General features: G+C 44.8%; 1 protein-coding gene across 5 annotated transcripts in view; it reads left to right on the forward strand.

Annotated features, from left to right (window-relative positions):
• The window catches only part of RNF212 (ring finger protein 212), a 348,304-nt gene that overhangs the window by 232,928 nt on the left and 91,831 nt on the right, over nucleotides 1-23,545 (forward strand). For all 5 annotated transcript variants that reach the window (XM_078679015.1, XM_078679014.1, XM_078679013.1 and 2 more), the window contains one exon: nucleotides 11,591-11,633. In XM_078679015.1, the coding sequence (XP_078535141.1) occupies nucleotides 11,591-11,633 (43 nt within the window). The remainder of the gene's footprint in view (nucleotides 1-11,590; nucleotides 11,634-23,545) is intronic.

Raw genomic sequence — 23,545 nt, forward strand, 5'->3', positions numbered from 1 at the left:
ACATACTTCACAAGGTTTAAGCAGTGATTCTCTAAGAATTATCAGGCTGTCCATGCAACTTTAAGATTTTACATATGAGGTAAAGTATGTGCCTGGTGCGTGAAATAGGATTGCAAATTTCCTGAGTAGATTACCTTTACCATATGGGCATGATATTACAAACAAATGGGATGAGTTCCAAGTAGCTATGGTGTTTTCTGAGGAGTTACAGAGTATCGGACAGGATGAGTGGTCCAATTCGCTTGCACAGGATGTTACATTGGGCAATGTCATGGAATTTGTTCAGGATGGTTGGCCTGATAAGCACCGCTTACTAAGCTTTTTGGGAGGTAAAGGTGAAATTATCAGTGGAAGATGGGTTTTTGTTAAGAGGAGGCAAACGTATTCTGCCTGAAATGTTAAGGTAGAAAGTGGTGAGTCTTTGCCATGAAGGGCACCTTGGTATTGTCAGAACAAAGAGTAGGGTAAAACAATCTTACTGGTGGCCCGCAATTGATGGAAAAACAGAGAGGGTTGTAAGAGATTTTATCAAATGCACCAACTCTGATACGTCCATGGTTACGTTCAATCCTTCATTACGCCCCCACCTTAGTACTGGGTATGCCGGGGAAAAGAGTTGGTGTTGACATTTTCGGCCCAGTCCAAGACCAGAATGGTATGCCTAAGTTCATTTTGGTCTTGGTGATCATTTTTCTAAATGGCCAGAATTTAAGGTGGTATACAGAGCGGATTCTGAAGCTGTTGTAGAAGAAGTGTTGTGCCCTGAGGTACTCCCCAAGATTGTTGTTTCTGACAATAGAGGACAGTTTATTTCTGCTGAGTTTAGTTCCTTTATAAAAAAAAAACTTGGATTCTGCATAAGACTACCTCTTTTTATCATCCCAAAGACAATGTTGAGCACTTACAGAGTGATTAAAGGTACCATTGAATTGTCCAACAGCAATAGTATGGACTCGGCGCATGAGTTAAGAAAAATTATTGGTGCGTACAGAGTTACCACTTGTGAAGTGACAAAGCATAGCCCTCTTGATGTGATGTAAGGAAGATCACTGCATAAAGAAAACATGGGGTGTTTAAGGGACACCAAGAGGGTTGTGGGGTCACAAAGTTGTGTGAAAAAGCGTATGGAAGCTGTACAAACAAAGATATGACTCCTTACATAGAGTAACAAAATTGGACCTTAATGTGGGAGATTATGTGAAAGTAAACAAAAAGGAGGACTGGTCCGTAAAAGGGAAATCAGATACTCCGCACCGTTTAAAGTGATTGTGATCTTGTGAAAGTGTGCCCTTCTCAGTGATGGGAGGGTTTAGCACGCTCAAAGGTTGGCGTTGTTCAAATGGGAGAGTTCTAGCCCAACCTCTTTAAACTTGAAGGGAGAGATTGGCCCAAAAATATGATTGGATGGATGATTTAGGTGGGGGTTGCAAGCCTAGGTCACATTTTCGATTCAAAAAGGGGTGGTGATGGACAGAGTAACTGAGTTAATCAGAACACTCCTACCCAGTCAACAGATCAGGGCTTGATCCATCACCGTTTTTAGCTCACTGCACCATCCCAGTTCAGAACCTGGCTACATGCAAATTAGTCTGTCCCTGGCCCAGTGCATCATGGGAACAGGGCAGACCAAACTACCAAGCCAATTCTTTACTGGAAAGGAAACAAGCTTCCGGGGACCGGTTTCTGGCATTACAGCCGTCTTCGGCCCGGCTTGCTTGAATCCTGATGGTGCAGTGAGCAAGGGACTCACATCTGAGCATACCCTTCCACACTTGTGGTGGCCAAAACGATTCAAAAAGGGGGTGGTGATGGACAGAGTAACTGAGTTAATCAGAACACTCCTACCCAGTCAACAGATCAGGGCTTGATCCATCACCGTTTTTTAGCTCACTGCACCATCCCAGTTCAGAACCTGGCTACATGCAAATTAGTCTGTCCCTGGCCCAGTGCATCATGGGAACAGGGCAGACCAAACTACCAAGCCAATTCTTTACTGGAAAGGAAACAAGCTTCCGGGGACCGGTTTCTGGCATTACAGCCGTCTTCGGCCCGGCTTGCTTGAATCCTGATGGTGCAGTGAGCAAGGGACTCACATCTGAGCATACCCTTCCACACTTGTGGTGGCCAAAACGATTCAAAAAGGGGGTGGTGATGGACAGAGTAACTGAGTTAATCAGAACACTCCTACCCAGTCAACAGATCAGGGCTTGATCCATCACCGTTTTTTAGCTCACTGCACCATCCCAGTTCAGAACCTGGCTACATGCAAATTAGTCTGTCCCTGGCCCAGTGCATCATGGGAACAGGGCAGACCAAACTACCAAGCCAATTCTTTACTGGAAAGGAAACAAGCTTCCGGGGACCGGTTTCTGGCATTACAGCCGTCTTCAGCCCGGCTTGCTTGAATCCTGATGGTGCAGTGAGCAAGGGACTCACATCTGAGCATACCCTTCCACACTTGTGGTGGCCAAAACGATTCAAAAAGGGGGTGGTGATGGACAGAGTAACTGAGTTAATCAGAACACTCCTACCCAGTCAACAGATCAGGGCTTGATCCATCACCGTTTTTTAGCTCACTGCACCATCCCAGTTCAGAACCTGGATACATGCAAATTAGTCTGTCCCTGGCCCAGTGCATCATGGGAACAGGGCAGACCAAACTACCAAGCCAATTCTTTACTGGAAAGGAAACAAGCTTCCGGGGACCGGTTTCTGGCATTACAGCCGTCTTCGGCCCGGCTTGCTTGAATCCTGATGGTGCAGTGAGCAAGGGACTCACATCTGAGCATACCCTTCCACACTTGTGGTGGCCAAAACGATTCAAAAAGGGGGTGGTGATGGACAGAGTAACTGAGTTAATCAGAACACTCCTACCCAGTCAACAGATCAGGGCTTGATCCATCACCGTTTTTTAGCTCACTGCACCATCCCAGTTCAGAACCTGGCTACATGCAAATTAGTCTGTCCCTGGCCCAGTGCATCATGGGAACAGGGCAGACCAAACTACCAAGCCAATTCTTTACTGGAAAGGAAACAAGCTTCCGGGGACCGGTTTCTGGCATTACAGCCGTCTTCGGCCCGGCTTGCTTGAATCCTGATGGTGCAGTGAGCAAGGGACTCACATCTGAGCATACCCTTCCACACTTGTGGTGGCCAAAACGATTCAAAAAGGGGGTGGTGATGGACAGAGTAACTGAGTTAATCAGAACACTCCTACCCAGTCAACAGATCAGGGCTTGATCCATCACCGTTTTTTAGCTCACTGCACCATCCCAGTTCAGAACCTGGCTACATGCAAATTAGTCTGTCCCTGGCCCAGTGCATCATGGGAACAGGGCAGACCAAACTACCAAGCCAATTCTTTACTGGAAAGGAAACAAGCTTCCGGGGACCGGTTTCTGGCATTACAGCCGTCTTCGGCCCGGCTTGCTTGAATCCTGATGGTGCAGTGAGCAAGGGACTCACATCTGAGCATACCCTTCCACACTTGTGGTGGCCAAAACGATTCAAAAAGGGGGTGGTGATGGACAGAGTAACTGAGTTAATCAGAACACTCCTACCCAGTCAACAGATCAGGGCTTGATCCATCACCGTTTTTTAGCTCACTGCACCATCCCAGTTCAGAACCTGGCTACATGCAAATTAGTCTGTCCCTGGCCCAGTGCATCATGGGAACAGGGCAGACCAAACTACCAAGCCAATTCTTTACTGGAAAGGAAACAAGCTTCCGGGGACCGGTTTCTGGCATTACAGCCGTCTTCGGCCCGGCTTGCTTGAATCCTGATGGTGCAGTGAGCAAGGGACTCACATCTGAGCATACCCTTCCACACTTGTGGTGGCCAAAACGATTCAAAAAGGGGGTGGTGATGGACAGAGTAACTGAGTTAATCAGAACACTCCTACCCAGTCAACAGATCAGGGCTTGATCCATCACCGTTTTTTAGCTCACTGCACCATCCCAGTTCAGAACCTGGCTACATGCAAATTAGTCTGTCCCTGGCCCAGTGCATCATGGGAACAGGGCAGACCAAACTACCAAGCCAATTCTTTACTGGAAAGGAAACAAGCTTCCGGGGACCGGTTTCTGGCATTACAGCCGTCTTCGGTCCGGCTTGCTTGAATCCTGATGGTGCAGTGAGCAAGGGACTCACATCTGAGCATACCCTTCCACACTTGTGGTGGCCAAAACGATTCAAAAAGGGGGTGGTGATGGACAGAGTAACTGAGTTAATCAGAACACTCCTACCCAGTCAACAGATCAGGGCTTGATCCATCACCGTTTTTTAGCTCACTGCACCATCCCAGTTCAGAACCTGGCTACATGCAAATTAGTCTGTCCCTGGCCCAGTGCATCATGGGAGCAGGGCAGACCAAACTACCAAGCCAATTCTTTACTGGAAAGGAAACAAGCTTCCGGGGACCGGTTTCTGGCATTACAGCCGTCTTCGGCCCGGCTTGCTTGAATCCTGATGGTGCAGTGAGCAAGGGACTCACATCTGAGCATACCCTTCCACACTTGTGGTGGCCAAAACGATTCAAAAAGGGGGTGGTGATGGACAGAGTAACTGAGTTAATCAGAACACTCCTACCCAGTCAACAGATCAGGGCTTGATCCATCACCGTTTTTTTTAGCTCACTGCACCATCCCAGTTCAGAACCTGGCTACATGCAAATTAGTCTGTCCCTGGCCCAGTGCATCATGGGAACAGGGCAGACCAAACTACCAAGCCAATTCTTTACTGGAAAGGAAACAAGCTTCCGGGGACCGGTTTCTGGCATTACAGCCGTCTTCGGCCCGGCTTGCTTGAATCCTGATGATGCAGTGAGCAAGGGACTCACATCTGAGCATACCCTTCCACACTTGTGGTGGCCAAAACGATTCAAAAAGGGGGTGGTGATGGACAGAGTAACTGAGTTAATCAGAACACTCCTACCCAGTCAACAGATCAGGGCTTGATCCATCACCGTTTTTTAGCTCACTGCACCATCCCAGTTCAGAACCTGGCTACATGCAAATTAGTCTGTCCCTGGCCCAGTGCATCATGGGAACAGGGCAGACCAAACTACCAAGCCAATTCTTTACTGGAAAGGAAACAAGCTTCCGGGGACCGGTTTCTGGCATTACAGCCGTCTTCGGTCCGGCTTGCTTGAATCCTGATGGTGCAGTGAGCAAGGGACTCACATCTGAGCATACCCTTCCACACTTGTGGTGGCCAAAACGATTCAAAAAGGGGGTGGTGATGGACAGAGTAACTGAGTTAATCAGAACACTCCTACCCAGTCAACAGATCAGGGCTTGATCCATCACCGTTTTTTTAGCTCACTGCACCATCCCAGTTCAGAACCTGGCTACATGCAAATTAGTCTGTCCCTGGCCCAGTGCATCATGGGAATAGGGCAGACCAAACTACCAAGCCAATTCTTTACTGGAAAGGAAACAAGCTTCCGGGGACCGGTTTCTGGCATTACAGCCGTCTTCGGCCCGGCTTGCTTGAATCCTGATGGTGCAGTGAGCAAGGGACTCACATCTGAGCATACCCTTCCACACTTGTGGTGGCCAAAACGATTCAAAAAGGGGGTGGTGATGGACAGAGTAACTGAGTTAATCAGAACACTCCTACCCAGTCAACAGATCAGGGTTTGATCCATCACCGTTTTTTAGCTCACTGCACCATTCCAGTTCAGAACCTGGCTACATGCAAATTAGTCTGTCCCTGGCCCAGTGCATCATGGAAACAGGGCAGACCAAACTACCAAGCCAATTCTTTACTGGAAAGGAAACAAGCTTCCGGGGACCGGTTTCTGGCATTACAGCCGTCTTTGGCCCGGCTTGCTTGAATCCTGATGGTGCAGTGAGCAAGGGACTCACATCTGAGCATACCCTTCCACACTTGTGGTGGCCAAAACGATTCAAAAAGGGGGTGATGATGGACAGAGTAACTGAGTTAATCAGAACACTCCTACCCAGTCAACAGATCAGGGCTTGATCCATCACCGTTTTTTAGCTCACTGCACCATCCCAGTTCAGAACCTGGCTACATGCAAATTAGTCTGTCCCTGGCCCAGTGCATCATGGGAACAGGGCAGACCAAACTACCAAGCCAATTCTTTACTGGAAAGGAAACAAGCTTCCGGGGACCGGTTTCTGGCATTACAGCCGTCTTCGGCCCGGCTTGCTTGAATCCTGATGGTGCAGTGAGCAAGGGACTCACATCTGAGCATACCCTTCCACACTTGTGGTGGCCAAAACGATTCAAAAAGGGGGTGGTGATGGACAGAGTAACTGAGTTAATCAGAACACTCCTACCCAGTCAACAGATCAGGGCTTGATCCATCACCGTTTTTTAGCTCACTGCACCATCCCAGTTCAGAACCTGGCTACATGCAAATTAGTCTGTCCCTGGCCCAGTGCATCATGGGAACAGGGCAGACCAAACTACCAAGCCAATTCTTTACTGGAAAGGAAACAAGCTTCCGGGGACCGGTTTCTGGCATTACAGCCGTCTTCGGCCCGGCTTGCTTGAATCCTGATGGTGCAGTGAGCAAGGGACTCACATCTGAGCATACCCTTCCACACTTGTGGTGGCCAAAACGATTCAAAAAGGGGGTGGTGATGGACAGAGTAACTGAGTTAATCAGAACACTCCTACCCAGTCAACAGATCAGGGCTTGATCCATCACCGTTTTTTAGCTCACTGCACCATCCCAGTTCAGAACCTGGCTACATGCAAATTAGTCTGTCCCTGGCCCAGTGCATCATGGGAACAGGGCAGACCAAACTACCAAGCCAATTCTTTACTGGAAAGGAAACAAGCTTCCGGGGACCGGTTTCTGGCATTACAGCCGTCTTCGGCCCGGCTTGCTTGAATCCTGATGGTGCAGTGAGCAAGGGACTCACATCTGAGCATACCCTTCCACACTTGTGGTGGCCAAAACGATTCAAAAAGAGGGTGGTGATGGACAGTTAACTGAGGTCACATTTTCGTGCCTAATCCTGTTCTTAACTCCACTCCAGAGTTGTCTACACAAAATTCCCAAAGAGGAGAGGTGGTTGTTGCTGAAGATCACACTGACCGAGAATGTCATTTTTATAGAACAACTAAGTCAGGCTGAGTGTGCGTGTATGTGTGTGTGAAGCCCAAACGCTTCAATGATTTTATGGTAAAGTGAACCAGTTGCATTGTTTCATTTTTTTATTTGTTTTTTACAGAGTTTTATATAGCGCAAATTTGACCCGAATCGGGTATCCGGGCGCTTTACATAGCACCAGTTGCAATACATGAGGAGACATTTATTTTTGTTAGTTACCGGTAGATTAAGTGAGTTGCCCAGAACCACAGGATGTTCAGCGTCATTGCTGAGATTCGAACCCAGTTCCCCGATTCGAGGTCAACCCCCCTAGCCTTAGGTCAAGCCTGGACAGTGCATGCCCTGTCTGCGAAGCATGCTGTATTCAGTATATGAGCTATTGGAGACTTTGGACCCTCCCACCACTTCTGGTTGGGTAGTTGGGCTGCCTTTTAAAATTCCATTTCTCTGGTTCAGTTAATATTATGCATCTGACCCACCTTTGGGTACTTGATTCCCTCCCAGTGGACACCCTCCCCCTCTCCCGTTTTGCACTAATGCAGCGTCCTTCCATGCTGTTATCTTGAGGGGGGACATTTAGGCCCTTGCTGAAGAACATCATGGGATCCCTGATGTAAGATCAAGAATCGAGATTAAACAAGCATTTCCAATGCAACTGGTCTCGCATTACTGAAAAATTGACCGATTGGCGTTGCAAATAATAATGCAGAGCCAATAGCACAAACTTTCAGTGATGCAAGACCTATTGTATTGCAAATGCTTGTTCTTAACAGGTATTTGGGTCTCCAATGTTGTCCCCGCACCCAATTTTGGGTGCTGGTATTTGTTTTGTTTCTCTTTTGTATTTTTTTTTCATATTACATTGTTATTTTTGTATTTATTGCTGCTTATGACAGATTGTAGTTTTTTTATTTAAAGGGGGGTTATTAAGCTGAGCTCGTGGGCATCGCTCGCTAGGTGCCCTGAGCTTGAGGGTAAGTTCGTGAATGGAATATGTGTGTTGGGCAGGGAATGTTGAACGTTGGGAAGGCAGTACGTGGAAGAGTGGCCGTGGAGGAGGCCATCCTGTGTGACGCCTCGTTTTGTGAGTTGCCGGTGTGAGGGTTCTGAGAAGTAAATAAACAATGGAAATTCAGCACAGAGTTTGTGGTGTTTTAACACAAGACCTACCACGTACTAGAGTGAACTGCAAGAAAGTAAGGCGAGTACCTTCTGTTCTTTCGAACTTTTGTGTCAAGTTGACTTGCCAACGATTACACTGTTTACACAAATGCAAATGTGAAGGAAAGTTGATCCATAGAAGCTGGCTCGACTGATGAGGTCAGGGCAAAGGGGAGACGGCATGCTTTTCCTTTTTAGGTTGAGCCTACCAGGTAGTGCAGGCTATCACATAGTAAGAGCATTGCTAACCATTAGATGGCTTTAGTGTCGCTCTCGTCTGTTTGCTTCTTATTTGATGGCTTTTCTTGCCAGTTTGTCCATTTTGCGTTTATCTTCCCCTTGGAAATAGCCTCTTTACCATGTCTCTGATTAGCTGACTTCTATCCTTCCAGTGCTCACTTTCAGAGAGCTACTTTTTTTCTTTTTGTATAAGCACTCCTGGGAATGCATGTGTTTTCCAGCTCTCTCTCACTTGTGTGCTTCATCCACTGCGGAATAACGCTTTGTGTTCCATTTAACATTTTCCCTCGTGTTGCAGTCTTTCATGTGGTCCTCCCCAAACTTCCTCTCTGTGCTTTCTTGCTCTTGTGCTTCTTTCACTTCCTCCTGTGTTGCACTCCTGTGTGCTACTTTTCTCCTCCACCGACTCCACATTGCTTCCTCCACCCTCTTATTTTCCATCACGCCCAACATCTTTTTTTTCTTAAAAAAATATGTATTTATATTATTTGGGGGTGTGGTAGGAGGACCAACCAGCAGATTGCTGCTGGTCCCGCAGCCCTTAGCACTACTTTTTATACATATATTTTATTTACCAATCCATCATGAAATTGCTGATTCATCGCACCTTTTTTTTATGGCTGAAATGCATTGGAAAAGCCGATTGATACCTAAAGGTGAGACCTGTTGACATGCTTATTTTACACATGAGCACATGATTTTTATAGCCAGTGTGATAGATGGGTGCATGGACGTGCCGCCCCACATCAAAAAATACGTCTCTCCACAACGGTTTTGTGATGTGCTGTGCCAAAAGAGGAGGAGGAAACGAGCATTGACAAAGCCAGTATGTCTCGCTTATGTTAAAGCTATTGGCTTTGTGAATGTTTTTTAGCCATGTGGTACAGCAGCATGGCTAAAAGTTAGTGAAGTGGTGTAGAGTAGAGTGGCATAGAGTGGAATGTTGTAAAGTGGCATAGAGTGGAGTGCATGCCATAGAGTAGGGTGGTGTGGAGTGGTTTAGAGTGGAGCGGCAAAGAGTGGTGTATAATGGAGTTTGATGTAGAGTGGAGTTGTGTGGCATCGAATAAAACAGTTGTAGGTGTATGTAACTAAAGTGTTGATAGAGAGGGCAAATATATTAAAAGCAATACAAATAAGAAGCCATAAATCATCCCAGATGTGCAAATATACGCAGTGTAATGAATAGATTAATTGTAAAGAAAAACAATCTAAAATAAAAGTGCATCTTTTTAAATGCAAAAAAAGTATAAAGAAGTTTCTTTTGAAAGCAAGAAAACCGAATGTAAAATTAAAGCACATCTTTTGCAAGCATTTGTCACCCTTGTTTTGTAATTAGAGAGCATAATTTATTGTGCCCAAGTAGTGTCTCAATATTATTAGAGCATCGATAGAAATGGCAGATAGGGTAAACACAACATAAATAAGAATTTGTATGCTAGTGTTAAAAGTAGGAAAGCGCATTGTGTGTCCAGGAATAATACTGAAACGCCTTTAAAAAATGAGTGTGTTGCAAGAAAACTAGGAAGAACATGTATAGTTTGTCCATGCTCCAATGATGAGCTGACACAAGAAAGGAAGGGAAGCCTACGGGAGATAAGCAATCAAAAGATTGCACATGAGAGTGACAACAACCATTGGTATGCTGTGGGCAGGTTCTATGACCACTGAATAGTAAACAATAAATCTCATAGAACACTACAGCGCATGCGCTGTGTAGGTGAAACCTAACCATGCCTTTGATGAAACCACTGGCCTCGAGTATGGGAAATCTACGTTCTGTCACAGATCCACATCTCATATTGGTTAATGGTAAGAAGACAGTCAACGTGAATGAGGTCCTTTGAATGTTTAGAAGTCGTTGATATCTGTTTTAGTAGCGCTGAAAGTTGTAGCTGTGTGACAATAATTCTGCTTCAGAACCCGGAGTCCTGGTGGGAGTTGTGAAGGCTACGGGTTGATTTGAATTTAAAATACACACCCTGTGGGAGCTTGGTTAGGAAAATAGTGTTTTGTGAGATGCAGCATCATCATTGGAGGAGGCACAACATTTGAAAATGACAATGATCAAACAGAGCAGCAGATGCTTGATACCTACTCTTGTGCATTCCCTGAATGGTAAAAAAGATAGTTGAACCCTCCTGTCTTTACCTCTGGCCACAATTGCGTTTTTATTTTCAGAAGTGTTCATCCTGAAAGGGCTTTAACATTAAAGTACATAATCACGCTTGTAGTTTTCCACATCAGACTGAAGAGAGACATTGAGTCCGAGTAAGTGGAGCTGAGGAGGCGGTGTTGCATGTACAGGCGTCCACTGCTGATCACATGCATGCATGGAGCTATTCTTAGAGCAAGGCGGATGCGCAGAGGCCATAAGGCTGTCTGCAGGAAATAAAGAAGCATTAAAAGCACTGTTTTTCGCTACCGGTTTTGAATATAATGTTCATGAGGAAAACCGCCAGTGTGTCTGGACTTCATTTTTAGGTAGCTCACATCTGCAAAATGCAGTGGGCTGATCCCAACGTTGATGGACAACCGCTCCTAATGCCAATGCTTAAAGCTTCCAGCTGTACCACGGTAGAAAGGGGCTGCCCAAAAGCCCCTTTCTGTATCTGGCTGTAGCATGCATGTGCGCGTGTGTGATGCCATACGCTCTCTCCAGACATCGAGACCTAAACATAAAGAAGTTATAATTTAACAAGGTAGTTCATTCCTGTGGCATGTAAACCAGGAAACACAATAAAAAGCATATTGAAATGAGTAAAATGACTGGTTTTCAGTAAAATATTAGTATGAGATTTTTTTTAAAATAAAATATTTTAGATTCAAACATAAAGGGAATTAAGAATGTTATATGAAAACGTATTGAAACTCAGACCAGGAGCATCGCTGTGTTACTGTTTTTAAGGAATGCACAGCGCCTAGCACTGTATGTACACTACATTTTCTGTTCCCAAGCTGAATGCTGGCCCTTTCTTAACTGGACCCATGTACATTTGTAACAGGACCCAAAGGTACCCATTGCAGCGACTGGAGTCTGTAGAGAGAAAGTACTCTGTGCTCTGTTGTGTAATGTAATGACCCTATCTTTATTTTACAGAGATAACTCAATGGAAGTTGACGTATCTTCACAGTTTAGGAAAGTGAGTGTTTTTAATTCTGAGGGTTATTGTACAAACTTGTTTAAGTATGATTAATGAATTAAAAACTTTAGATTATGAAACATTACTGTTTTCAGGCATATTAAATGGGTATACATACAGTCTTTTTTGCAGCAGCGTGTTATGGAAATAAGTTGAAACAAAACGAGCAAAGATATTCCTATTCGGGTATAACGGATGAGGCCTCCATGGTACCAAATACTTAATTGAACCATGCCAATATACCCCTATCACCCTACCTCCATTTTCTCGCTCCCTTGATCAATCACCTAAACAAATTATCTTTCCACTTCTGAAAAAACTGTTGTAGTAATGGCAAAACCATTAGATCTCATCCGTGATGGGCACAGACTAATTGCCTTTGAGAATGCTTTTTTTTCCAAGATGGGTTGCAATTTTGGACTTCTTCAAAAAACAAAAGGGAAAGCATTCCAAGATAGCCTCTGCTTGTACAGTGCTTATCTTGCAATGTTTTTTCTTTTACATTTAGAAAAAGTATTCCAAGATGGCTGCCATGCAGGCACTCATGGCTTGACTTGGTCTAAAAAAATAAAGGATTTGCTCAGTCAAACTCCTAATTGAAACTCAGTCCGCAGGTTGTTGGTCTACAGATTAGCAAACAGTAGCTTTCATGCCACAAATTTAAATGTCCTTGCAATGCAGAGGACACACCCGCGAGGGGTTTTTAATTTGAGTAAAAGTCATCAAGTGTGGTGTGATTATTGCATATTGAAGGTTTTCCTGGAATTTCTCTTCCAGTAAGATCGCACATTTATGAGGCTGATAATTGGGCAACCAGTGTAGCGGGGTCTTGGGTTGATTAATAATAATAATAATAAAACCACTTTTAGAGCGCCTGGTTACACTCAAGACAGTGTGTCCCCGCGCTAAGGAATGCTACTACTCCCCGAAAAGGCCAAGGTCCGGGACTGGCCTGGGTCTTGGGCTACAGAGAAGCAATTATTTGCGTGGAAAAAGGTGAGTTTTTAATTTCAGTCTGAATCTCATTTCGGAGGGCTCCATGCGTAAGTCAAGAGGGAGATTGTTCCAGTGTTTACTCACTAGAAAACGAAAGGAGCTACCTCCCATCCTAGTCTTGCGAACGCGAGGAAGTTGGAACAACATCGCTCCGGCAGATCTGAGATTCCGGGTGGGGCGATGGATAGTGAGTAGATTTCGCAGGTAGCCTGGGCCTTTTCCCTGGGCAATACGATGGGCAAAACAAAGTGCTTTAAACTTAATGCGCTCCTCAATAGGGAGCCAGTGAAGTTTAAATAGTGCAGTTTTTCCTGATGCTCTGCGCGGAAGGTTGAGCACCAGGCGGGCGGCAGCATTTTGGACGCACTGCAGTTGGTGTATGCCTTTTTTGCTTAGGCCTAGGAGTAGGGCGTTGCCGTAGTCCAGATGTGGTGTGACTAGGGCGTGAATAAGCGTTTTCCTGGCGCTAATGGGGAGCAAGTCGAGGACTTTTCGGAGTGTTTTTAGTATTCCAAAGCATTTTCCCGTAATTTTACTGATCTGTTGCTTAAATGAAAGCTCCGCGTCCAGCATAATTCCAAGATTTCTAACGGACTCCGCCGGGAGGGGGATCGCCCCTAATTCTGCTGGCCACCAAGCCTGCGACCTTTTGTTTTTTGTGATTCTTTTATCAGGAAAAACACATATAATTTGATGTTTGCCTGTTTTTCTGAGGCATTCTTTCCAGTGGTTATCAAAGTGTGGAAAGTATTTTTTCCTCTAGCAAAAACATAACTTTACCATGCAATCAGTATTTATTAAGGTCAAGATCTGCTATTCCTGTGTGCTTATTGGGTCGTTATTCCCATGCTATGTGGGATACAGTTGTGCAAGTGCTGCATATGGTCTCGGATGAGGGCAGAGCAATACGCTGGCACACATCTCCAGTCAGCAATAGTTTGGAAAAATTCACAATCAGATGTGGCTTGAATACGAACTACTTGCTGGGCATAGCCGTTGCTTCCACTGTGGAGTTCCAATGTCACGCCTGGCTGCGGGCAACTGGCTTTTTGAGGGATGTCCAGGCATCCCTTATGGATATGCCCTTTAATGAAACTTGTCTTTTGGTGACAATGTGGATTCTGTGCTAGAGCATTTCAAAGACAGTACGGCTATTGTTTGGGCTTACCATTGGTCCATGACAGCCACATTCCACCATCCGTTAGTATGGTTAGGACTATCAGCTGCGTCCCTTTCCCCCAAGCTGATATGTCCCTTTCCCCAAAGCCAGCAGGCATCAGTCCTTTCGTGGTGGTGGACGCAGCTCTCACAAGCCTCTCTTTTAACCATGTCTAAGTTCTGCCAGTGTAGCCTGTGAGTGCAGTTTTAAACTGCCTTTTCCACCTGGCAAAATATAACTTCTGCAGGCCTAAACCCTCCTTTTTTGATACATATGGGTCACTTCTGGAGTGAAGGGTGTGGGGGAGTGGAAAGTCCACCTGACACCAGGAATTTTGCCTTTGGGACAAAAAAAAGCAGTTCAGGTGTTGCACTCTGGAATTGGCCACATCCCCCTACCCAAATGGGCCAAACCATAGTGTAACACTCGCACCACTTTTTTTTGTCTCAAAGGCAAAATCTGTGGTGCAGGTAGCATATTGTCCTTTCTCGGAAGGGGATGTGACTTAATGCCAGGTTAGACTGCACACTCCTTTTGTTTGTTTCTGCTCCATTTTTAAATGCCTGGCAGCCCACGCCCCTACATTTATTTTTATATTAGACCCTGGTGTCTAGTGGGCTTTCTGGCCGTGTGGGGGGGCAGAAAGACGACTGCCATATGAGTGCATGGCCAAGCCCCCAGATATATATATATATATATATATATATGTGTGTCTGTTCCTTACTGATTCCGGTGGCAGGGAATCAAGAAGTTAAGGTGTGGCGGATATATATATATATATATATATATATATATATATATATATATATATTTTTTTTTAAACCCTGGTGTTTAGCGAGCTTTCTTGCTCCCTCCGTGGGGAAGGCGGCCGGGGGCAGATCAGGGGTAATTACAGAAACACTAACATTTGTGAGGGAGGTTTTGGGGGTAGTTCAAGCCCTTGCCTAAAAGGCTGCTTCCCCTATTCCTGGTGGCTAGTGGATGGATCTTTTCATGAGGATTGGCCTCCTGTAGTGACCCCCAAGCAGGGATCCAGTGGGCAGAGGTACCATTGGAAAGGGGGAGATTTTCCCCTCTCAAATGATACCTCTCCCAAGTGAATCAGCGCTCGGATAGCTGAGCTATGCCCTTGAACATTAATTCAGTGAAAGTAAAATAAGCCCAATAAGTGGTTTTACTTCCACGTTTAAAAGTAATGACGTCCGTGCACCCTCCACACTGATAGTTGTCAGTTGCAGACAGATGCAAACCAACAAGTCTGCAGCCAAACAATAAAAGCAGCGCTCCTGCCTGTTGGATACCAAATTAATATTACCGCTTCCGTGCGTGTGCATGCCAAACAACAAAATTAACGCATGGGACACCAAAGAATAATATTCGCGCTCCAGTGCATGTACTGCCGGAAAAGCGAATCAGCACACCTGCACATGGAATAACACGATAGCAATTACACAACTCTCCAGCGCTCGTCAGTTTAGGCAGTAAATTATAGACGTGTCAGGGATAAGACACGAAATAGAATGCGGACTTGGTATTACTCACTGCACTCTGTGGCTCAGTCGATTGGGGACCGGGCAAGGAAGCCAGGAGTGCACCTTCAAAATGCCAGGAGCTTGATACTCTTGGGTCAGAAACAAGGCTTCAGAACAGGCTCATGAATTCATGGCATCCAGGAACTTAGCGAAATACAAAGCAGCATCGGGAAGTTGGAAGCTGGTTTCAATGTGCTGTAACCTGGAACTCCCTTCCGTGCTGCCGACCTCACACATGACATGATTGCACCAACTGTACCGCTAACCTAACTAATAGCAGGGATCCGCTTAGGCAGTGAGTTCCTGTTTATATACGGTACTCGCAATGCTGATAAGATGAACAAGTTAGAAAACAGCCATGCAGCCTTTACTTGGCATCCAAAGGATGGCTTAATGTCCAAAAACATGACATTAATGGAGAGGGTGCTGAAAGAAAAAGCAAAGCTCAAGCGCTGTGCAGGCAATAAAAAGGAGTACTTGGGCAAGGCAGATTGAAACAGTACTTGTTTGCCGGGAAACTAATAGAAGCACACAAGGAAAATGCGAGGAGCAACAGAAAACAGTATGCTACAGCCAATAGAAACAAAGGAAAAGTAAGTGCCAAGCACAGAAACCAATGAAAAGCAAGGAAAGCAAAGGGCGGGATGAAAGCCTCTTTTAAGATTTATATGAAATATAATAGATTTCAAAAGCACAGCGGTGTACAGGTGAAACCAAAAAAAATACACCCAGACTGCCCGGAAAGTTCTTCCCAAGCAGCCCGAAAAGCAGCACAAAAGGGAAACTATTATGGCTTTACTAGTCTTGGCCCTTTAAGTGGATGCATGGGCAGCTCATGCCAGAAATGTTAGTGGTCTCCATGTGAGCAGGGTTCTAAGCTGGGGCAGTTAGAGACTTTTTTTTTTTGGCTAGCTGCATCATTGGTGGTGTATATCTTAATGCCAATAAACCAATTCTATAATCACATTGGCTCAGTATTGTATCACGGTCAACAAGCAGAGCTGATTTGGGGACCAGCATCACCACCGATTCCCTTAAGAACCGGCGTGTTTGGTGATATTTGTACTCTGAAGGACATTCCCGGTTGGAGTGTTACAGCTAGCTCCCTCCAATGAGAGTAATAATTTATTTTATTGTTTAGTTAATAAAAACCGTAACAAATTTTCTTTACAGCGTTTAGCCAATATTAACTTAAAACAACCAAGACAACGAAAAACAGTAAGAATAACATTTCAATAAAATTACTTTCAATCATGATCTTGCCTAAAACCTTAAAAAGCAATTCTTAACCACTTCCATGCTCATGACAAGGTCAGCTCGTCATGCAGTACACTGGAGCTGTGCTAATGACGAGCTGACCTTGTCATGAACAATGGGAAATCATGGAATGGAGCACCCAGCGGGAATTGCCTTAGCACCAATGTGGTTAAGTAGTGTTTACATAAGTAAATGAGAGACTTCCTTCTGACTTAGTCAGCAATGCTAAAGGGTCTTAATAATATTGATTTGTTATGGACTCGCTTGCTTTCAAGAGTTTTTCATGAGCTTTCAAAAACGTTATCATTTTGCAGTTCAATTTTGGGGTCAGTTGGATCCAGGCCCCCAATAATAGCAGTCCTAAATGTACGTATTCTCCTTTCTAAAAAGGCTTTCTTCAAAAAAGTTACTCGCTCACTGTGCAGCATCTTGCAATGGCATATTATATGGATTAAATCTTCCTTTGCGTTTCCACAGAGATGGCATTCTTTTGACACAATGTGCCTCCAAGATGGTTCGTCGGCTAAAGTTGGAAATTTGCCAAGCGGTTGCTCCAAGCAGAGTTACTCTGCTTGGAGCAACCGGGATTACGTGAGCAAAAGCCGAATATATTAAGATTGTCTAACCAAACGATAGAGGATAATCTGATACTTGTGATCATCACACAGCTTACTGACAGCAGCATAGTATTCAGGATTCTGTGTATTCCAAGCGAACAGTAGACACAGATCGGCCCCTGATGAAGGTACCGTAGAGTACCGAAATGCATTGGGCAGCAAAGCAAAATTGTTTCATATAAATGTTTATAAAATTATTGAAAAGCACAGTGATGGAATATTTGATTACATGAAAAAAGGCAATGTAATATCAATATGTTGAAATAATTTGCATTATTGATTATATGTTCAATCAACAAAACGATAAAATGAAATATTAAAAAATCAATTGATTAAAAGTGCTTATATTTTGGAGGTGCTTAGCACCAGGTGAACAGTGCACGTCTATTCAGGTGCTTAATCCTGAAATAACTATATGAATGATATAAAAGGCAGATTTTTATTCCAGAGGTTAGAAGAACATGTTGACCCCAGTGCAATGGTCAAGAATTTGCGTTTCTAATTCCTGCCATAAAAATGTATTGAGGTTGTTTTCACTAGCACTTTGCTTGATCCGATACCACACCTTTATATAAGTATAAAGTCTACCCAGTGATTCACTCATTAGTCCGAATTCTAATCGCATTTGCGCTGGTGAGGCTGAACTGGGAAGTTGAAGAACCTTTTTATAGATTTTTTTATTAAGTTGTTAAGAATTTCAGAATCCTTTCCATGCATAGCGACGCTGGCATAAGATAAGATGGGCAGTGCTTTGCTAGAGATAACTGTCAGGAGAAGCCTCAGTGATGGCCCTTCCAGCTTATTTGCCAATGAGCTAAATGCAAATATTAAGGCCCCCGCTCTCTGTGTCATATAATTTTTCTGATCTTTTAAGGATAACTTGTCGTCTATGTTGTATCCTAAGTATTTATAGCAGGATACTTTTTCCAGTTGTTTACCTTCTAGCCAGATGTTATGATTTGCGGCTCGTCGGTTAGTAAGCAGAATTGAAGTTAGAGAGTTAAGGATATTTCTACACCGCAGGAATTTGCTGGTTGGAGAGTTAAGGCAGTGCTTTTGGAACGACTGTGGACCTGCCTTGTTGTAAATTGTTTTTGTTCCCTAGAAGCGTTGGAGGAAACTGTTTGATTCATATGTAGCAGCCGGGGGGTGGAGTGAGCGTTCTTGGGAGCAAGGGGGGATTTCTACGCTTAGGACAAAGGCCATTTTATTACACAACTTGGGAATTTAAGCCCGCAACGTTAACGAAAGTCTTTAAGAATTACCTCTCTGCGATTGTAATGGAGAAGACTCTGATGTAGTTGAAATGCCTGTCAAAATGTGTGAATATTATTTGTGTCCTCCTATAAACCTGGTTCTTGAAAGACATACACTTTTCACCAGAGCGCAGGAGCCCAATGAAAGGGTGGGAAATTACATAGCCTCGCTGAAAGTATTGGCACGTACTTGTGAGTTTGGTGACCAATTGGTTATGTGCACCAACAGTGAGCGAGTCCAAGAGAAGCTACTGGCCAGAAATCCCTCTCTTAAGGAGGCAGTTGCTATTGTGGAGGGCGTGGAAAATTCTTCGGGCTGGGTAAAAAAAATGAGAAACCACTCCTTAGCACCGGTCGGCAATTCTGTGCAGAGCAGCATACATGAATTAGCTGACCAAGAGAGACACCAGTTTGTAGATACTAATGTGTTAAAAGTGGCAGTAAAAACCAAGGTTAACGCTCCGTTTGATGGGTGTAATCCCAAATATTTTAGATGTGAGATGTTTCGTCACATGTCTAACAGCTCCACTCTTATACTACGAATGTCAATTGTATTAAAATGTGGCTTTCGCTACTGGGCCTTTCCTCCCCCTATGCTAAGCCTTTTGTTGTATTTTTTGGGGCAGTTCGTGCTTAGGCCCCTGTAATTTTTTGACCACATAAGGTAGCCACGCCAAATATGCGTCCTTTTCTTCCAACATCATGGGGATTCCAAAGGTTCCCAGGGTTTGTGGATTCCCCTGGAGGGGACCTAGAAATTAGCCAAAATACAGCTAAATTTTGTTTTTGGGGGGAAAAATGGGAAAAAGTGCAATTGAAAGCATCTGGTTTTTCCCTGCAAACGGTATCAAAAAAGGGTTTGTGGGGCTGAAATCACCATTTTCCCAGCTTTTAGAGAATGACTGCCTTTTGTCAGAAAACCAACATTTTTTACAGAGTTTTGCCATTTTTCTGGGACATAGCCTATTTTTGCTATTTTTAGTGCTTTCAACCTTTTCCAGTTAATGGTAGAAATGGTTATGAAAGCAATAATGGATCTTGGAAAACTTTACATTTTGGGAAAGTAGACTCAATGTAGCAAGGGGTCATTTGTGTAGATCCTTCAAGGTTTCTATATAGAAACTAACAGTTAAATATAGGAAAAATTGAAAATTAGTTGAAAAAAACAGTCATTTGTATCAACATTTTCACCTGTAACTTGTTCTAATTATAACAGCTCTTTGAAATATACCGCTACATCCACTGGACCTTACTGGTTGTGGGGATATATAGACTTGTAGGTTCACCAAGAACCCGACGAACCCAAAGCCAAAAACTGAGCAGCGACTTGCATTGCTTTTTTATTATGTACCGGGTATATAGCAATTATTCTGGGAAAATGTATACATGGAAAAATCATAATGAAAGACCCTATGTATTTCTGAAATGGGAACAAAATATAGAGTTTAGAAACAGTAGATATTTGCACATTTCCGAAATTGGGAATACTCGTACTAGCATGAGAATTATCGGTCATTTTTCAAAATGACTTCTTTTTTACACATTGTCTTTCATTTGGAAGGCAGAAATGCATCAAAAGTCAATAGGTAATAACCGTTGCTTTACAAATATGAATTACCCTAAGTCTCCCGAAAAAAATGGTACCTCACTTGTGTGGGTAGGCGTAGTGCCCGCGACAGGAAACGGCGCAAAACGCAACGTGGACACACCACAATTTCACTGTGAAAAATGCCTAGCTGTAGTTTTGTAACCCTAGCTCTGCCGGCATCTAGGGAAACCTATTAACCCCTTCGGCGCTGATGACAAAGCCAGCTCGTCATCAGCGTTACCTGCGCTGCGCGGATGACGAGCTGGCTTTGTCACAAACAAGCCATTTTTTTTTCAGCGCACAGCGGGAAAACGCGGTAGCGCGGTAGGGGTTAAACCTATTTATTTTTGAAAACTAGACACCCAGGGAAATATAAGATGGGGTGACTAGACTGCCTCTCACCAGGGTCTGTTACCCAGAATCCCTTGCAAGCCTAAAAAATGTTTTTAAAAAAACAAATTTTCCTGACATTTCTGTGGTGGAAAGTTCTGGAATCTGTGTGGATCCACAAATGTCCACCCACCCCGCGTTCCCCAAAGTTTTCTGAGAAAAATGGTACCTCACTTGTGTGGGTAGACCTAGTACCGGGGCAAGAAACTGCGTAAAACGCAACGTGGACATGCCACAATTTTACAGTGAAAATGTACCTTTTTTTGGCAAAGTGTCTAGCTGTAGTTTTTGAACCCAAGCTCTTCCTGCACCTAGGGAAACCTAGCAAACCAATAATTTTTTTCAAACTAGACACCATGGGGCATCTAGGTTAGGGTTACTTGACTGCCTCTCACCAGATTCTGTTACCCAGTATCCCATGCAAACCTAAATAATTGTCCAAAAAACGCATTTTCCTCACATTTCTGTAGTGGAAAGTTCTGGAATCTGCGTGGATCCACAAAATTCCACCCGCCCCGCATTCTCCAAAGTCTTCAGAGAAAAATGGTACCTCACTTGTATGGGTAGGCCAAGTGCCCGCGACAGGAAACGGCCCAAAACGCAACGTGGACACACCACATTTTCAAAGGGAAAAATGACCCTTTTTTTAAAAATAGGGCCTAGCTGTAGATTTTGAACCTTAGCTCTGCAGGCACCTAGGGAAACCTAGCAAATCTATTCATTTTTGAAAAACTAGAAACCCAGGGGAATCCAGGATGGGGTGACTTGACTGCCTCTCACCAGGTTCTGTTACCCAGAATTCCTTGCAAACCTAAAAAACTGTCCAAAAAAACACACTTTCCTCACATTTCTGTGGTGGGAAGTTCTGGAATCTGCGTGGATCCACAAAATTCAACCCACCCTGCGTTCCCCAAAGTGTTTCGAGAAAATTGGTACCTCACTTGTGTGGGTGGGTCAAGTACCCGTGACAGGCAAGGGCCCAAAACGTATTGAGGCGAAATCAAAATTGCCTATCACAAACAAACCTGGTTTTGCAAGGGGGTCCCATGAGTTTTTGGCCCGGGGCTTGGCGGCCATCTAGGGAAACCCACCAAACCCACACATTTCTGGAAACTAGATACCCGGGGAGTCCACCGAGGTATAGCTTGCGTGGGTCCCCCAACATTCCCCTACCCAGAGTCCCCTGCAAACCTTTAATTTCGCTGAAAAAAATCCCTTTTTTCTCAAATAACTTTGTGGGAAAGTTCTGGGTTCTGCGTGGATCCACAAATTTCCTCCCACCTAGCGTTCCCTCAGGTCTCCCGATTAAAAATGGTACCTCACTCGCGTGGGTGGGTCAAGGACCCGCGACAGGCAAGGGCCCAAAATCTATTGAGGCGACATCAAAATTACCTATCACAAACCAACCTGGTTTTGCAACCTTTATTTCTAGCCATTATGGAGGAAAATGTCACTCTTTGGTGAGGTTGTTAGACATTTGCCTGCTGCTGGGCAGCTTCTCATTTTACATTTTCATATGGTATGCACTCTGAGGTGCTGATGACCACAGCTCTATCCTGTGTGCATTTACATGCATAGGGATTAATCACAATGCTCTTCATATTAGTAGGAGGATATTGGGTGTGATGTAATTACAGTTTTAAAGAGGAATACCTACAAGGACAGAAACCTCGCCGCAGAGTGCCTCTTCCGATTCAGTTTGTCCAGTTCAGAAATACTAGAGACGGTACAACCAAATGTGGTTGTTTTGCTAATGCAGATTTTTTTCTTTTCTTGTGAGGATAGGGCAGAAGTCGGTGAGAAGGATAAGTTTAGGCTGATGTAAAAGGAAGGATTGCTAATAGATGGCCTGGATTGTACAGGCTGAGTCAGCTGGATAGTTATTTGGAGTGTTAGAAGCTGAAGGACAAATGATTCCTGTTTTCGGATTGATGTGGTACTAAATTGGTTCCTCCTGAGGGGTTTACTGATGCTACTATTATCCTAGCACATGCAACAAATAAAATGTGAAATGCATTACAGAGGCAAGTATGTTTTATGCTTTTGTAGAAATAGGTAGGTGGAGTCCACAGATTTGTGCAAGGTGTCCAGGTACAATGTTTCAGTAACTCAAAATTCCCTGGTCTTATCTATCAGTGTTTGACTCGCCATGGGTGAAGTTGGCATTAGATATTGTGAGGGGGGTGAATTGTTTTTCAGGCAAGTGCTATCTTGGTATTGGTTAACTACCTCATGAGTTGGATGAGTCAGATGGCGAATGCTGTCTGTGGGACGAAAGTTTGGTATTAAAAAGTGGGATCCAATTAATCTCAATAGAAACTAGTAATGTTTTGGATGACTTTGACAGCATTAAGTTCTGACACAGACTTGTGGGGCGGAGCTTACCAGCAGCAGAGATGGCGGCTTAAACCCGAGGCTCCGCCGTGCACCGCTAATTATCCTGAATTATCCTCACGCAGAGCGACTATCTGAGTCACTCACTCCCTCCCCTAACGGCGGACGTTGCTGGGACCCCGGCGATACTGAAGGTGCGAGGATCGGACTCCCTGGGACGCGGACGCGGAGCGGCGCAGATCTACACGCTGGAAGGCCGCAAGCCGCTGTCCCCAGCAGAACTCGGCCCGAGCGACGTGGCGGACGTGCGGCAGAGCGGAGTGCGGGCGCCTGGGTGACCCGAGGGAGTTGGGAGCGGTGGGTCCCGAGGACGCCATTCGATGCCGGGTGCTACCTGCGGCCCTTGCGGCTGGGTGTGGTGTGGCGGCCGGATAAGCAGTGGGCTGCCCTGACGCGGAGCGGACTCCCCTGGGGGGGCAAGCTACGAGAGCATCAGTAGTTGAGTGGCACTCTGGTTATAACCATGGGCAAAGGCGACAAGACGCAAAGTAAACTTCCCTTCGCGCAGAGAAGACTGCAGCTACAAAGCCCTCCTGTGGAGCACAGAGAAGTTATGCAGCCGGAGGCGGAACAGGGAGCAGACTCGGATATCAAGAGCATGCTGCTCTCCATGGAACAGAGTCTCCAATCCAGCATCTCAGCACTACGTACCAAAATGGATGCCATGACGTACAGGATGGACCGCATGGCTGAACGCCTAGATAAACATGCGGAAAAACATGA

This window comes from Lissotriton helveticus, chromosome 2_2 (assembly GCF_964261635.1).
Source record: "Lissotriton helveticus chromosome 2_2, aLisHel1.1, whole genome shotgun sequence".
In the NCBI taxonomy this organism is placed as follows: domain Eukaryota; kingdom Metazoa; phylum Chordata; class Amphibia; order Caudata; family Salamandridae; genus Lissotriton; species Lissotriton helveticus.